The 16163-nt window shown below is 34.0% G+C and overlaps 1 protein-coding gene across 1 annotated transcript in view; it reads left to right on the top strand.

Annotated features, from left to right (window-relative positions):
* The window catches only part of LOC100986527 (N-deacetylase and N-sulfotransferase 4), a 291143-nt gene extending 284917 nt beyond the window's left edge, over positions 1 to 6226 (top strand). Inside the window, exons 13-14 of the mRNA XM_003830045.7 lie at positions 455 to 557; positions 2417 to 6226. Of these exons, the coding sequence (XP_003830093.1) occupies positions 455 to 557; positions 2417 to 2536 (223 nt within the window). The 3' untranslated portion in view covers positions 2537 to 6226. The remainder of the gene's footprint in view (positions 1 to 454; positions 558 to 2416) is intronic.
* The last annotated feature ends 9937 nt before the right edge of the window (positions 6227 to 16163 follow it).

The raw sequence follows: 16163 nt of genomic DNA, 5'->3' as shown, positions 1-16163 counted from the left end.
CAGAAGTATACCTACATTACATTCAACCCCTTTAATATATACCAGTGAATGATTTCAAATAAGTCTGTTAACATATCTTTGAAATCACATCCATAAGTAAATAAAGTATCCTAAAGTTCCTTTATATATTGGCTGTAATTTTAGTTATTGGTCTTTGATCTTTTATGGATGCATAAGTAAGCTAAGGAACTTAAGTTAAAAATTTTCATGTAAAAGTAAACTAAAGATCTATTTCTTTTTTCATTATAGTATAGCTACTTAAAATATATAATAACATATAGCTTCTTTCATCTCAGTTAGCCTCTCTCAAATCAGCTAAATAAATATCTGTAAAAATGAATTAAATTAAATCAGTGGGCATACAAAAATACATTTCCTTTATTCAATTGGTGAGGCTGTCTCACTGAAAATTCTGCATACAATTTGTAATCATTATATGTTTTATGTACTGTAGGTTTGATCCCCAAAAGGGTTTTTGGTGTCAATTACTGGAAGGAGGAAAGACAAAATGCCTTGGAAAAAGCAAAGGCCGAAAATATCCACCTATGGATCCAGAGGTAATAATTTTTTAATCTTTGAATTACTCTAGCAAAAATATTTGCAAACAGCTATTTCAAAACTAGTAACAAGAAATTTGCTTCCTTTTTCTGCTCTTCCTTTGCAATTAATAATTTTATATACTTAGAGGATGATAGAGATAATTGACACATAGAAATGATAGATAGATAGATAGATAGAGATCGGTAGATAGATATTAAGAATTAATATACATTCCTAGAAATTATTTGCTGTTTGAATGCAATTCAAAAATAAATATTTACTAAAAAATGACTCATTTCCAAATGCTTAAAGCACTTAAATAGTTTACTAAACAAGTGATTTTGGATAAAATATTCAAGTATCATTATTATATATTCAATACAGATATTCAAGGCCTACATTACAGGTGGAACTGGGCTAAGCAATGGAAAGAATACAAAGATAAAACAGTTGCGAACTCAGATTTATTACAGGATAAATTAGTTATATCCACTGATTTGTATTAGGGACATAAAAACATAAAACATGACAAACGAAACCAGAAAACGGCGGGAAAATATTTCAATAGAAGTGAGGATATGAGAAGAAATGCCTTATCTGGTAGAACAGGCTTGGAAAACCAGCCAGCAATTGGCTCAGCCAGGTATCATACATATTTCTCTTACGGCAAGGTGGGCAAAGGGGGATGCAGGTGATTCATGGGTTACTATGGAAATAGATGTACTAGAAGGTCCTTAAGCTACATTTTTGAACTCAATAACTTCAAAAGGGTTTCAGAAATCACTTTAATCCACCAAGAAATAAATGTAATGTTCCCACTACTACTATAAACATCTTATCCGAAATGTGAAGTGTTTACAATCTGGTTTAAGGGAAGAAACATAATGAAATACCTGGTGAACGTTCCAAGATGAAATGTAGTTGTCTTAAATCCATTTCCACAGTATACACAAAAGTTGCTAAGGGAGGTTTATGTGGTAAAAGACCATTTGTGTTAAAATATTGAGGAGGGCTTAAGAGAGATGGTGGATCTTGGACCAAATGGAAAACAATGAAGGAGGCATTGTTACCTATGCCAGCAACAGGAAAAGTGTTCATCTCCAATTTTGTCAAAGAGATGGAACTCTGCCAATTGGGTTATAATATAGGTGATATCCAGAAAGAAAGTCCAATTAGAAATGTCCTGTTTTCCAGAAATCTGTGTAGATGAAAGATAAATATAAAACTAAAACCATTCATTTTTTTTAGCATTTCTCTAATAACGGCCCATCTCTGCAACATGATTAGAAATATAAGAATTGCAAAAAGGATCAGGCTTCAGAGACCTTATAATATTTTGGAAACCAAAAGCTCTTAGTGACTAAAAAAATATATTTCAGCTCTGAGTAAATGTATAAAAATTTTGCATAATATTGCAAGTTATTGTTTGTAATAGTGAATTTTAGTTTTTATGATTATGCTCACATTCAATTTTTATCTTATGGGCCAATTTTCAAAAAAAATGTATGTACATTTATCTAGCTTACCTCCATAAATTTCATACCTCATGTGGTCCTTATCTCATTTATCTCTAGTATTACACTCCTGTCATCGTTTTTTCTTTCTGTGTAGACTTCATATATACCACAATAAATATGTGCCGTAATGACAGATACGCCATATAGGATATACTTGGTCCTATTTCTATTTTTAGCTACACCTTTGCCAAATATTTTCAAAAGGTAAAAATAACTGATATTTGAGGAAAAATACAAGAAATATAATATGTTGTAGACACGTATACTGTAGTAGATATATTCCTTAAGAAATATAGATTACAATATCCTGTTTGATGAAACAAAGAGCTTCTTTCAAGTTCCTCTTTTTTTCTTTCCAGTCTAGAACGTTCCTCTCTAATTACTACCGAGATCATAATGTGGAACTATCCAAACTGCTACACAGATTGGGACAGCCTCTGCCATCATGGCTGAGACAGGAACTGCAGAAAGTGAGATAGCACTGGAGACAAGAACCAAGCCTCTCAAGATACTTCTAGTGTTTAAAAAAAAAAAATCCACCTTTATTCTCAAGCACTTGTGATTGTCAACAAAGAACTGTGTGAATAAATTTCCTTCAGCCTTTTTCATAAAATGAAAACTGTTATACATGCACGCATTGACAATTACTAGCATCAATCCCTGTGTAAGCTTTTGGGAGATTATGTGGGGGTTTGTGGCAATATCCAGTTTCTAGTGTACAGATCATAGCACAGCCCAGTTCCTATGTTAAGCGTAAGGTTTCAGATACTCTATGTACGACTGATAATCTGGATTATATACAAGTGACCAGTTAAAATTTTAAGGAAAAACCAAGTAAATGAGGTTAGTCATAACTCAATATTTGAATTAAGGGCTAACATTTTCCCCTTGAGAATTTAAAAACAATTTTGCTTTTATTATGAGAGGGAATTATGTAACCCCATACTCTTATTTGTGAGTAATTACTCTTTATTATATCAGCCCACATATTTTCTTTCTGCAGTGACTCCTCTTTATTAATTTCTTGACTTGCTAAAGAAGTTGTGAAGTTATAGCTTCCCATGTTTTTTGTTTGTTTTCCTCCTGTAAGAGGGGATTACGTGAAAGCTTCCATATTCACTGATATTATTTTATCTGGCAGCACATGCCTTTCCCAGTGAATTTGTCATTATGATTCCAGCAAAATCTGTTAAAGTTTTTGGGGAAGAAAAAGAGTATGAAGCTGCATAATACCACTGTTAAGTCTAAGGCCATCTTTAAGTCGGTCCCGAATCTTACTATACTAATAATATAGATATTTCCACCTTGACAATGATATAGTATTTATATATTTTTCACTATCTGAGATAGAAATAAAGCTTTATTGATAAAATATGGAATGAAAACACCAAGGTGTGTTTGCATATATAGTGAGGCAGTGTGCCTTCTACATACTATATGTTAATCTTTTTAAAGCATGGATTTTTCATATATGCCAGTATGTCTACTATTGTAGAAGATTATGTTTTTAATGCCTATTAAAAAAATAAGTATAATCCAAATCTTACCTCTTCAAACATCACTAATTCTCTAACCTAAACCCAGTTTCTCAGCCACGCCACCCAAATGTTAATTTCTGGAGAAGTGATATTCTTTCTGTCTTAGAGTTATAGGTTCTTTTCTTATTTAGAGGTTATTGTAAGGCTAGTTGGATTTTTATCTCATTTGTCAATGATGGTATATTAATATTTTGTTAAACTTTTCAGTAATACATGAAGGTAAAATTTCAACAGAACAGTAAATCAAACTGACTTTGGTAACATTACCCAACAACCTATTCTTCCTCCAGAGTAATTTTCCTATTGGCTGTAGATAATACTACTTTTTCTTGTAATTTGAGAAATTATGCTTGCAATAATATAATAGCAAATCGCAGATCTGTATTTTTCTGTATATTAGTTTGTTGTTGATTTTTAAGCAAACACATCAAATTTATGTGTCCTAATTGGGGTATTCAGCATCCAACTTTACATTTATACTTCATTAAGATTGTTTGTTTTCCTGTTGTTTCTCAGCAAAAGGATCTTGACCTTATTCAAAAAATGTAAGGCTTTTCATGGACATGAGTATAAATCACATATACTTTTGTTGTCCTTCTCTGTTAACTGTGAGGCTCAATTATCCATCTTATTGTTGCGTAAGTGAGTGTGTGCTTCACAGCATTTTATTACACACACTAAAATCACAGTAACTGCATGTACAGCTCGAACCTTTGATTTATTCATTAGTTTCCTCCAATTTATATTATAAATCTTTCTTTTTAAAAATAGTGATTAACTTTTTTTCAAGTGGGATAAAAGTAATATTTATAGAACAGAGGGAAACTTTTTTACATCTCAAGTACAATCTATGTAACTCAAGGTTTTCCAACCCATCACCTGGCATTTAAAAGTGTAACTCATTTTATGCCATTTTCATTGTTTTCTAAATAATTTATACAGTATCAGTTAGCTGTCTACAGATATCTGGGAGCAAAATTTTCCCCAAACTCAACTACTCTTTTCGATCTGGTTACTTCAGTCAATGTGAACATATTTCTCATTAAGGTTGATAATGAAGACAACAAAATAAATTTTAATTGTATAATTTATCTTCATCTTACAATAAACTACTAAGAGGAACTCTGGGCTCTGAGATTATAATAAATCAGGAAAAAATTAATATTTAAGAATATCTTGCTTTTTCCAATTTTTACCCACTGGCTATTTTAGAATTATTGACTCAAGATTTTAATACATTTAATTCTTTAAAATGTTAAATAAATTTGATCTCATGGTCTTAAATAATATATGTTTTAGTAGTCATGAAATTTATTTAAGCTATCTATAAATAAAAAAGTGATTACAATGAATTTACAGAAATGGAAAATTTTAGTTCTTAGGCTAAATTCAGGCTGTTTGCTTAAACTTTCTTTTAATTTCTACCAATGAATATGAAGCATCACAAACCGTAGGCAAAGCAATTAAGTAGAGTAGTATATTAATCTCCCAAATAAGGTGTCAAACTAACTTTCACTGGTATCTATTCACTAGTCAGTATAAATACAGAGACAGTGTCTTGACAAAAGCCACAATAATAACAGCATGGTGAGCCATAAAGCAAAAGATGTTTCTCAATAAATATTTCTGAAAAGGGATAGATACCTCATCGCTGTGAAATAACAATACCTTAGAATCCTATACTCTCTCTTCACCACTTTGAATGACGTACTTTCTTTAAAAATTCTAAAACAAGCTAGTTTCTCTCCTTTCTTTTTTTTTATAATCCAGTTGCCTAATTCACAGATATAATCATTGATGACCTCACATTTATAAAGGCAAAAACAATATTTGATTATTGTCTTTATCAAAATGTGTATGCTTATCAAGTAACAGTCTCTAAAAATTATATTACAAAACTTGCCCCAAACCAAATTTTGTTTGTATTTAACAATGGCCCAAAGAGAATTAAATAAACAACAAGAAAGAATGCTAATGAGAAAAATTTATACTCTTTTTATCACATTTTTTTCTAGAAAAATAGCTTTTAGTCCAATACGAGATTTTGTAGCCTTCAATTTTAACAAACCTATCCATTTACCCTGTGTAGTTTTTGTTATTCTGTCTCACTGTTTTAATATAATGTGACACATTTACCATGAGTACTGCTTTATTTTTAATTACAGAAAACACAAAAAAATTATAGGAGGAAAGATATCTTAAAAGCTCAGTTTCTGGTGGCTAGAAAACTTAATTGTTTCCTTGATGGAAGTACCTCAAAAATAATGCTGGCCCATTATTCCAAAAAGAAAAAAAAATCTATTAGTCTTGCAAGCAGAATTTTCTTTCAACAATAAGAACACAGCTTAGCTATGGACACACACACACACACACACACACACTCATTATATGTGTATAATGCAAATGTATATGCATATATGTGGTGTCTGAGAAACTTCAACTAGTTTTTTGTCTCCCAAATTATATTTTCTGTGTCAGCCAGTGAGGTGGCTGGGAAAAGCAGGGAGAGAGTTCTGTATTTACTGAAATTGTTAAAAAAAAAAAAAAAAAAAAAAAAAACTGATGTAGTACATGCATAGCATATCATTGGCTCTCACTTCCTCAGAATAAATACTACTGCTGGTATGGTCACTAGAGTCGTGTTGTTTCTCCTCTGAAATCCAAGGCTTTAATCAATAGTTGATTCTTTATCTTTTATCTTTCTTCACTGTATACATACTCCCTGAATTTTAAACCCTTAACAAGTATAACCACAAGGTTATGAGAACTGAATTCTCATCTCAGTTCTACCTCTTACTAGCTGCTAGCTGTGTGGCCTTGGACAGTTTGTGGAACTTTTCTAAGCCAGTTAGTAAAAAATAGACAATAGCTACTCATTGGGTTTTCGTAGGCATTAATTGAAAATACATTTAAATAACTTAGCACAATGCTGATGCAGTTGTGTGGGAACATGTTAATTACAACAATATGTAAAATTTGAATCATTCTCTCTTCATTTATCAAAAAGAATATGTTTTTTCTACTCCTTTTAAAATAAAACATATAAATCTTAAACATATAATTATATGTGGTCAAAATGGGAAACTGTCTTCCTCATCACTATCAAAAAATAAATTTTGTGCTTTTCCTTGCTATTTTTCTGATAACATTGACAGCAAAGTAGTGCCGTCTCAGTCCATTCTACTGAAGTCTCTTTCCTTTTCCTCCTATCTATTCCTTTGTCAGTCTACTCAGCTGAATATCTCCCTTGTAGCTTCTCTTTATATTGCTCTCTTAAATTTCTTTGCAACCTAACACATATTCTATCAAAAATATCAGATCTAGAGCTGCAACTTCCTCAAACCAAAGTCACAAAATTTAATGACAGCATATGTATCATATGGAGACATATATATAATAAAAGCATATATAATAAAGAATTAGTTCTATAAAATTACAAGAAACTTTTTCAGAATTCTCCACAAGTCTTTATCTCTAATGTCACCTTCTTCTAGAAAGATTTTGCCACAAATAAAAACTATTTATTATATTTAAATGTATTTCCTATTACATTTATTAATATCAAACACTGTTGTTTCCTGCATTTTTTTTTTTTTTTTTTTTGGAGACAGTCTCACTCTGTCACCCAGGCTGGAGTGCGGTTGTGCGATCTTGGCTGACTACAACCTCTGCCTCCTTGGTTCAAGCGAATCTCGTGCCTCAGCCTCCCGAGTAGCTAGGATTACAGGCATCTGCCACCACCCCTGGCTAATTTTTGTACTTTTAGTAGAGACAGGGTTTCACCATGTTAGCCAGGCTGGTCTCAAACTCCTGACCTCAGGTGATCCACACACCTCGGCCTCCCAAAGTGCTGGGGTTACAGGCATGAGCCACAGCTGCCCAGCCTGTTTTCTGCATTTTTAAAACTGCAAATACACAACATTTTATGCCTGAAATAAGATATTTATATAAGTTATTAATTTCCATTCAAAAACTTTTATTGTTTTTCTAATGCCTAAAATCTCATATATCACCAAAGCCTGGCACATAGTAGGTAGCCACTAAAGGTTAATTAACTTTTAGTTAATTAATTAACACTCAAGTGTGTTCAGCAGTACTAATTTACTTAACCCTTTTATGTATTTTAATATATACCACTCACCTTTTCAGTTTGCTCTACATTCTAGCTCTAGAAATTTTATCCATGACTTTAGATGCCAGAACTAACAACTCCCAAATCTGTATCTTCAGCACCAACCTTCCTCAGGAATTCCAGACCTATTATCCACCTTACACTGTTCATCTTCAACTAAATATCCGCCTGACATCTCAAATGAGCACATCCAAAATCATCACGCAAGTAAAGTTTCTGCTCCTCCTCTATCTTTTTGTCTTTTTAATGACTATACCCAACCAGACCAACATTTTAGTCCTTTCTAGAAATCTCTCTCTTCTATACACCCAAGTTATGCTGCATCTCTTCCTGAATCCATTTCACTAAACCAGAGTCTCAGAGTACAAATATAACATGAGTCACAAATGGAAGCCATGTATATAATTTTTAGTTTTCCAGTAACCACTTTAGAAGACTATAAAAATGAAAATTATTTTAATATTTTATTCAACAACAATATATGTAAAATATACCAGCCTGCAATTATTATAAAGATGTTTACTGAGATATTTATATTATTGTGTTCATAGTCTTCAAAATCCAGTTTGTATTATACTCTTATGGCACATAACAATTAGGACTTGCCACATTTCAAGCATTTAATAGTCACATGTGGCTAAAAGCTACTAGACAGAACAGCTCTGAGCTCTACTCTCCACGTGTACTTGTTATGAGGTCCTCTTTTCACCCCATTGGTGAGAGAAGGATTCCTACCCTGGGGTTATAAAAAAATGGCTGAACACACAACACTCAACACAAGACAGATGAGATCAACTGTACACACAGCCCAGAGAGGAGGACATCCCATGCCATGCAGGCCCATGGGGCTTACACTTAGGAACACAGTGAACAATCAGGGGCTATGGGAGGCAGGTTTTGGAGTACCAATAGAGAGGGGTCACTGCTAGCTCCCACAGGAAGATGTGATGGGCTTGTCTGAATTCCTCTGCAGATTGTCAGGGAACCAAAACCCGCTACTCAGGGATGAGCAGAAACTGCAATGAGTCCATTTAATCAGGAGGATTTTTAGCTAGAAAACCTTATCCACTGGAGCAGAGAGGTAAGAGAAACTTGTGGGTATGCCATTCAAGGTCCTTCAGATTTTACCAGATATCAAGGCAGCAGATGATATTGAGCCTTAATTTTTGGCCTCATATCACACCTCTCAACACTCTTTCATTCTATCATTATCTCCCTTTGGTACAGCCAGGAGCTTTCACTTCTCTCTAAATCATACACCACACTACTGATGGGATGGTCTACACAGCTTCTAAATTGGACTATACCATTCCTTTCCTTAAAAACCCCTAAATCTTCCTCCAAATAAAATGTTTGAAAACTCCACAACTTATTCTATGAAGTATTTTATGAGCTAAGGTCTTGTATACCCGACTAGTCTTTTCTTTCTTTCTTTTCTTTTCTTTTCTTTTTTTTTTTTTTTTTTGAGACAGAGTTTTGCTCTTGTTGCCCAGGCTGGAGTGCAATGGTGCTATCTGGGCTCACCACAACATCTGCCTCCCAGGCTCAAGTGATTCTCCTGCCTCAGCCTCCCAAGTAGCTGGGATTACAGGCACCTGCCACCATGCCTGGCTAATATTTTGTCTTTTTAGTAGAGACGAGGTTTCACCATGTTGGCCAGGCTGGTAGCAGTGAACTCCTGACCTCAGATGATCCACTTGCCTGGCCGTCCCAAAGTGCTGAGATTACAGGTGTGAGCCACCGCACCCAGCCCAGACTATTCTTTTTATTATTATTATTTTTTATTTTCCAATCTCTTAAAAATTACATTCCAAATTCTAGTAGCAACAAACCATTTGCAATTCTCCAATTACTATAATTTTTACATCTCCAGGCCTTTGTAAGTGACGCTGCCTAGAACACTTATTTGTCCCTTCGTCAATCAATTTCCTGTATGAACTGGAGTTGCTGATTCACTTACATAATTATCACTGGACTTCAAGCAACCTAGCTGTGAAAGTCCACTTCCTTTTCCCCCCCTATTCCTTTGTATCTAAAATACAGAAATATCAAGCCTCTAAACTTTACAAGATTTCACATGGATCTCCAGCTTAAAGTAGTTTCAGAAATCTCCCGGTTCCCTTGGCATTAGGCCATCAATATTTGGGTATTAATGATAATATATTTAAACCATAATCCCAGAAGGTGATTTGATATTCTTCCATTATACCATTATTGTTGAACATATATTGTACAGTAGTTTTTTACATGTCTATCTATATGATAAAATGTAAGTTATAAAAAGGAGCAATGTCTTTTCATTTTTGGATCTCTCATGCAGAACGCAGTATCTGGCACAAAATAAGTAAAGTGAGTGTTAAATGATCTTATATTTTTACACTGGTGGGATATTAAATTCAATTTCTAAGCATAAAAAATTACTGTCATTCTCTCATTCACAGGCTCAAAATATACACTTTCAAGGATGTTTGGGTTTAGGAGTATTGACTGTTTTCTGTGAGTCTTTATGTGTGTATATCTGAATCACCTATTCTGGCTTAATAAGATCATGCTCCCACTTTGCCAAACAGACAAATTTAAGCAACTCTAAACACATAAAAGTTTAACTACATCAGATATTGCTCTTTTGTATTAATTTAAAGATCTCACAGCATTTTTTTCCTACAAATATATTTGTTAATAATCAGAGCAAAGCTAAGAGCTATCTACAATGCAATTAGTGTGGTGACAGTGCATGCCTTAGAATTAAAAAGAGTTCAACTTATTGAAGGGAATGAAAGATCACTGTCTTAGCATTTGACTATTGAGGCTCTTGAGTTTTATATATTTTTTTCTACTGACAAAGAGAATAATGCTAATTGTTTAATGATATGTTTAAAATGTCTGTGTAAACACTGCCAAGAGAAAGGATAGGTGAAATTGTTATGCCAGAAAGCTATGGCACTTTTTCATTTGAATTCAAGTGGAATTAAAATATCCCCACATAATCAGATGTATCTATGTAAACAAGATTATTTCTAGAATATTCTGAATTATTTAAGGCTCCATTCTCATATCCTTAAATTTCATAAGTCTTTTCAGAAATCTTAATAATATGCCAACAATACAACACTAGCAACACAGTAAGGATACACAGCAGAAACGAGAAACCAGGAACCAATGCACAAGAATACAAAAGAATCATGACTGCATTCCTATGACCCCTGATGGCCATTTCCAGATCACATGTGTTGGTGTAAGAGAGAAAAATTACTATGAGTTGTACAATTATCAGCAATGTTTTCAGAAAAGCAGGAAGAAACATCAACTGCTTTTGACCCAGAGCAAGAGGTGGCATCTTGGTACATGAACCAGGACACATGTATATCCAAATGAGGGTGCGTCAGGGGAGCAAATCTTACCTTGAATATATTTTTATTTTTCTCCCATCTTGTTTGCTGATGAGAACAAATCACAAGTCAAAGATAGAGCAGTATGTGGTGGGGAGTGTTGAGGGTGATGGGCTTGTAGTAACCCACTTGGCATTTGAGACGAAAAATGTACAGACTTTACTTTGCCTGGGTTATCTAAAATAAGCTCTCTTCACTCTACAGAGTGAAGCTGTAGACTTGCTTTTCTCTCTGTACCTCCAGATAGCAGTCTATACATGAAACTCTCAAGTCCAGATCAATTGTAATTCTCTCTTGCTGCTTCCAGAATGTTGCCTGGAAATCACAGAGTTTTTACACAGAAGTCTTTAACCTGTTAATTAAATTAAGCATATGTAAGCCTGTAATTATGTCTTGAAGAGATTGGTAATGTTCCCTGTAGATGAGACTCTGAGGCCACTTGGATCCCATTTCAGCAGCATGGCAAAGCTAAAAGAAATAAGGCAATAGACTTAGATAACAAAAGTTATAGTGCCTTTGTCACAGGTGACACACATACAAACACAGAATTCTCAACTACCTTCAATCAAAATAAATAATGCAAGGATTTATCAGTTTTTGTGCTACTCTCTGAAATGAACCAACTCGTATCAAGCCCCTGCGATTTCAACAACAAGGTCCTTCAAGTTATTTAAAATGCTTTCAACTGGAAGAAGCAGAGTGCAACATAACACAGTGTATGGACTTCTGAAGCCAGAGTGACAGTTCCAATTCTGACATTACCATTTACTAAATATGTGGTGTGTCTCAGGCACATTGCTTACCCTCACTGTGTTACTATTTCTGTATCTTTACATTGCAAACAAAAATAACACCTATCCCTTGGGGCTATTGTGAGGATTATATGAGTTAAAATAAGTAAAAGCACCTAGAACAGTAGCTGGCACATAGCAACTACTTTAAAAGTGTTCGCTGTAATTATTTACTTTTTGCATTTCTGTTTATAGACACAAAATACGTGTTTTTAAAAATATGTTCCAAATGTGTTGGCTTCATATAAAATTAAATATATATAAGATTAAGTATGTTTAAAAATGTAAGATTCTATAACCACAAGATAGTTATAGATAATAACAAGGCAATAACAAGATGATTACCTGTGATATATAAGTATTTTAAAATTTTAATTCTGTCAACTATTTTTACATGGTTGACCAAATTATGGAATTCTGAATCTCATTTTTTCCTGAGTAAACACTGAGAATAAGAGCTTAAAGATAGAGTACCAATAAGTGAACCCAAAGTTTAAGGTGAATTACTGAAGAAATTAAATAGAAAACTGAACTGTTACTAAATTAAAGTTGCCTATAAAGGACAGACCATTGAGAAAACCTGCAAAGTAGATCATTATATGGAAAAAGAACAGCATAAATCTGTTTAGGTGCTATTACTGAGGAGTAATGGACAAGAAAAAAGTTTTTTAAAACCAGAGATTTAAAAATATCAACTTAATTTTTGAAAGTGGATTTTAAAAAGTATCTTCTGTATACTATAAACTATTAAACTTAACAATATTTACTCATGGGCAAGATTTTAAGATCCTGGAAAAGAGTGTTTGAAATTTCCCAAAAGTATTTTACAGACACTAAAATTCTTCAACTGTTCTTCAACACATATGATTTAACATTAAAATTTAAAGACATTAATGAGAACTTTGTGGAGAAAGAAAAGGATTCTATATTCAAAAAGTACTGCTAAAAATGGAGCTAATTGGCCAGACAACTCTAATCTTTATATATGAACATTTACTATGTTGATTTACTTGGCAAATCTCCATAAGGATGAAATAATGTACAGTACTTCCACCAATAATTTGAATGAGAATTGTTGGCTTATACATCCTTCAGGGGTACAATTTCACGGAGTACAAGTTAGGAACCGTTCATTTAAAGAAAGGTACATAGACATCTTGAAGAGAATTCATACCAGCAAACCATGGCCCATGGGCCAGAGCCTCTTTTTATACATACAATTCATGAACTAATAGACTTATATTTTTAAACGAATGTTAAAAATATTCAAAATAAGAAGAATATGAGTCAGAAACTGTGAGTAGGCTGCAAAGCCTAAATACTCACTGTGGGATCTTTTACAAAAAAAGAGATTGGCAACTTTTAATTTAAAGACGCAGTCATTTTATAGTAAACATTATCTAATTTTACATGCTAGAATTCTAGATTAGAAAAATACAATAAATCAGAGGAACTAAATCGTAAGAATTGCTTATGGAGCTGGTCAAGAATCTGGATTCACAGTTCCATCTCCCCTGAAATCTGAGTGAATAAATCGAGATGAGATAGAATGTCCAAATTCTTTATGTGATTCATATGTTGATGGCCTTCAGATATTCCAAACATTTGAAGCCCCAACTATGTAGATGTAAGTAAATCATCTTTCTGGATTTCAGCAGCCATGAGCCAATGTTTCTCTTGATATCTTTATAAATGAGTAAGAGAAATATGAACCACAAACTAATGAAGTTCAGTAAACCGGCAAACAGTTGAAATAGCATACTCAAAGAATATGGTTAATGAATAAATGTTTGTCTAAAAAGAAAATTTGAGTGGCTTACTCTTCAGTTTCGTGCAAGAAAATTTTTATTAAAATATTCAAATAAAGAACCAAATCAAAGGTCCCAATATTGCAGTCTTCGGAGTACCCTAGCCAGTAGGTTTTTAAAATTACTGTATTGCTTTTAGGTAGGGCATGTTCTCTCTAGTTCCCTGGGATGTACTGCCTTCTATTTTCCATTTATAACTGTCTAGATGCTGAAGGCATTAGGGTTTATGGGCCCTGATCTGAAATTTATCATTAAGAAAATTGTATATGGAAATCATTGGAAGATATATAAATCTCAGGCAATGTTATGATCTGGATTCAGCATAAATAAAGTAATTTGTCTTAGGTTCAAAAACCCAACTAACCAAGTACTATAGTTTTAGTAAAGATTTTTCAAACTAGTATCCTTTATAAAAGATAAATTTTTAAAGTTATAGCCTAACACAAACAACGTTTATTTTTCACTCACATAAAAATCTAATCAGAAACGAGGAGGAATGGGCAAGGGAGGAAATTTTGCTCCATGTTGTTATTTAGAAAATCAAGCTGCTCTAGGCTCTATTGTCCTCAAACACAAATGTAGCTTTCACTGTCACTCTAGACTTCGACCAGCCTGCAAGACATGGAAAGTGGGAATCAGAAAGTAGGAGTATTTTATGGACCTCAGAATGATTCATAGCACTCTAAAACATACCACATTGACCAGAATTTGATTATAAGGCAGACTTTACTGAAGGGAGGTTGGGAAATGTAGTCTAGCTGTATGCCAAAAGGAAAGGGAAATAGGTTTGATAAATAGCTAGACATTCTCTGTCCTAGTCCACCCTTCTAGTCACCAAATATCCATTACATTCTTCCACACATAGAACACATTCATCCTTTCCTCAAGGAAAACAGCACAAAATCCTGTCTGTCCACTTCATTCAGTGCAACATAGAAAATCTTTGAGTCATACGTCAGCCTCTTCATCAGGTCCAGGTATGGCTTTTTGTGGTCTAGCAATCCATGGGCAGATCATCTTCTCTCAGGTATACAATGGTGGACCAGGGGCACGATAACCACAGTAGACATTCCTATTTGGAAATTGGAAGACTAGGTAACACACGGTTGTTAATAGACAGTAATTATTATGTGTTTCTGCTGGCAAGGCAGGGGATGCCTGCAGTGGAAATTTGTTTTATTTATTAGAGCTGGTTTTGCTCTCTGAAAGGAGCTCCCTTGATCATTTGGTGATCTGGAGTTTGGTGATTTAGAGCTGCTAGTGATGACCATCTCTATCCTCTAGGAGCATTTTCCCTTATAATCTGGACTTATGATTTCTTTGCCACTACACTTACCTCAAAAACTTAGTAGGTATCTAATCTAGTTGCCTCCACTAGTTCTGTGGGCCAGTCATCATCTTCCAAACCCTTGTTCTTGTATCTGCTTTTTTCCATCATTTTCTTGCACCAGTCATTCCTTCTCTCTGTGTTACTCCCTCTCTCTGTCTGTCTCTGGAGCTCTCTCCCTTCCTCAATTTAATGGCAGCCTTCAGAGGCACCAGGCTTAAATGTAAAAGTAATATTCAATTTTACTCTTTTCAAAAGGCTGAATCTTAATGAGGCCTTTAAACTAAAGTCTTCTCTCAATATTGTATCATTGAGGTTTAGGAGAATTCAGATTTTTCAAACTTTTGAGGCCTCAGATATCCGGAGTATTTATTTCATTCTATATTTGCCTGCAAAATCAACTAATTCTTGGGCGAGCCCATCTCTTTCTTCTAATGCCTTCTATTACAAATAAAAAACATCCTATCCTGTAGCTTTCTCCATAGAAATACAATCTTGGAGGCATTTGATCTGTTTTTCAAGTTATCATAAATGACAATTTGACCAATGTTTTGCCACAAATATCCAATCTCTCATTTCGGTGTTCTCATTAGCAGCCACTGCCACTGCTGGGAAATGTTACAAATATTAACCTTTGTTTATAAGATCCCTTCTTAAGCTACCAATTTTCAAATTAGTTAAGGTGCTACTAGCTGCTGTAATGGATTAATACCAAATTCTTAGCAGTATCATTTTTCAAAAGATCATTTTTTTTTTCTTTCACATATACTCCAAATAGTGGAAGAGAGAGCTGTTTTCCTCTACACAGAGAATCTGCCTTGAAAATCTTCCTGGATTATCTCGTGTCAATGAGAAAGCCTTATGGAGAGAAAAGAGTGGAGGCTTTCTGAGTGAAAGATTTTTGAAAGGTAAGCTTTGAAGTCATGTTAATCACTTCTGCCCATGTTCCATTGTCTAGAACTCAGTCATCTGGATACTCTTCACTACAACAGAGGCTGAGAACTGTAGTCGAGCTGTTTGAAAAGAAGAATGGCATACATATTTGATAAACAGCTATCTATCCGCTGCCCCACAGATTGGGGTTGAAAATGAGACCAAGATTTAGTTTAAAGGTAAACTCA

This window comes from Pan paniscus, chromosome 3 (genome assembly GCF_029289425.2).
Source record: "Pan paniscus chromosome 3, NHGRI_mPanPan1-v2.0_pri, whole genome shotgun sequence".
In the NCBI taxonomy this organism is placed as follows: domain Eukaryota; kingdom Metazoa; phylum Chordata; class Mammalia; order Primates; family Hominidae; genus Pan; species Pan paniscus.
The sequence above is the reverse complement of the archived record's forward strand: the minus strand, read 5'-3'. Positions and strand labels throughout refer to the sequence as shown.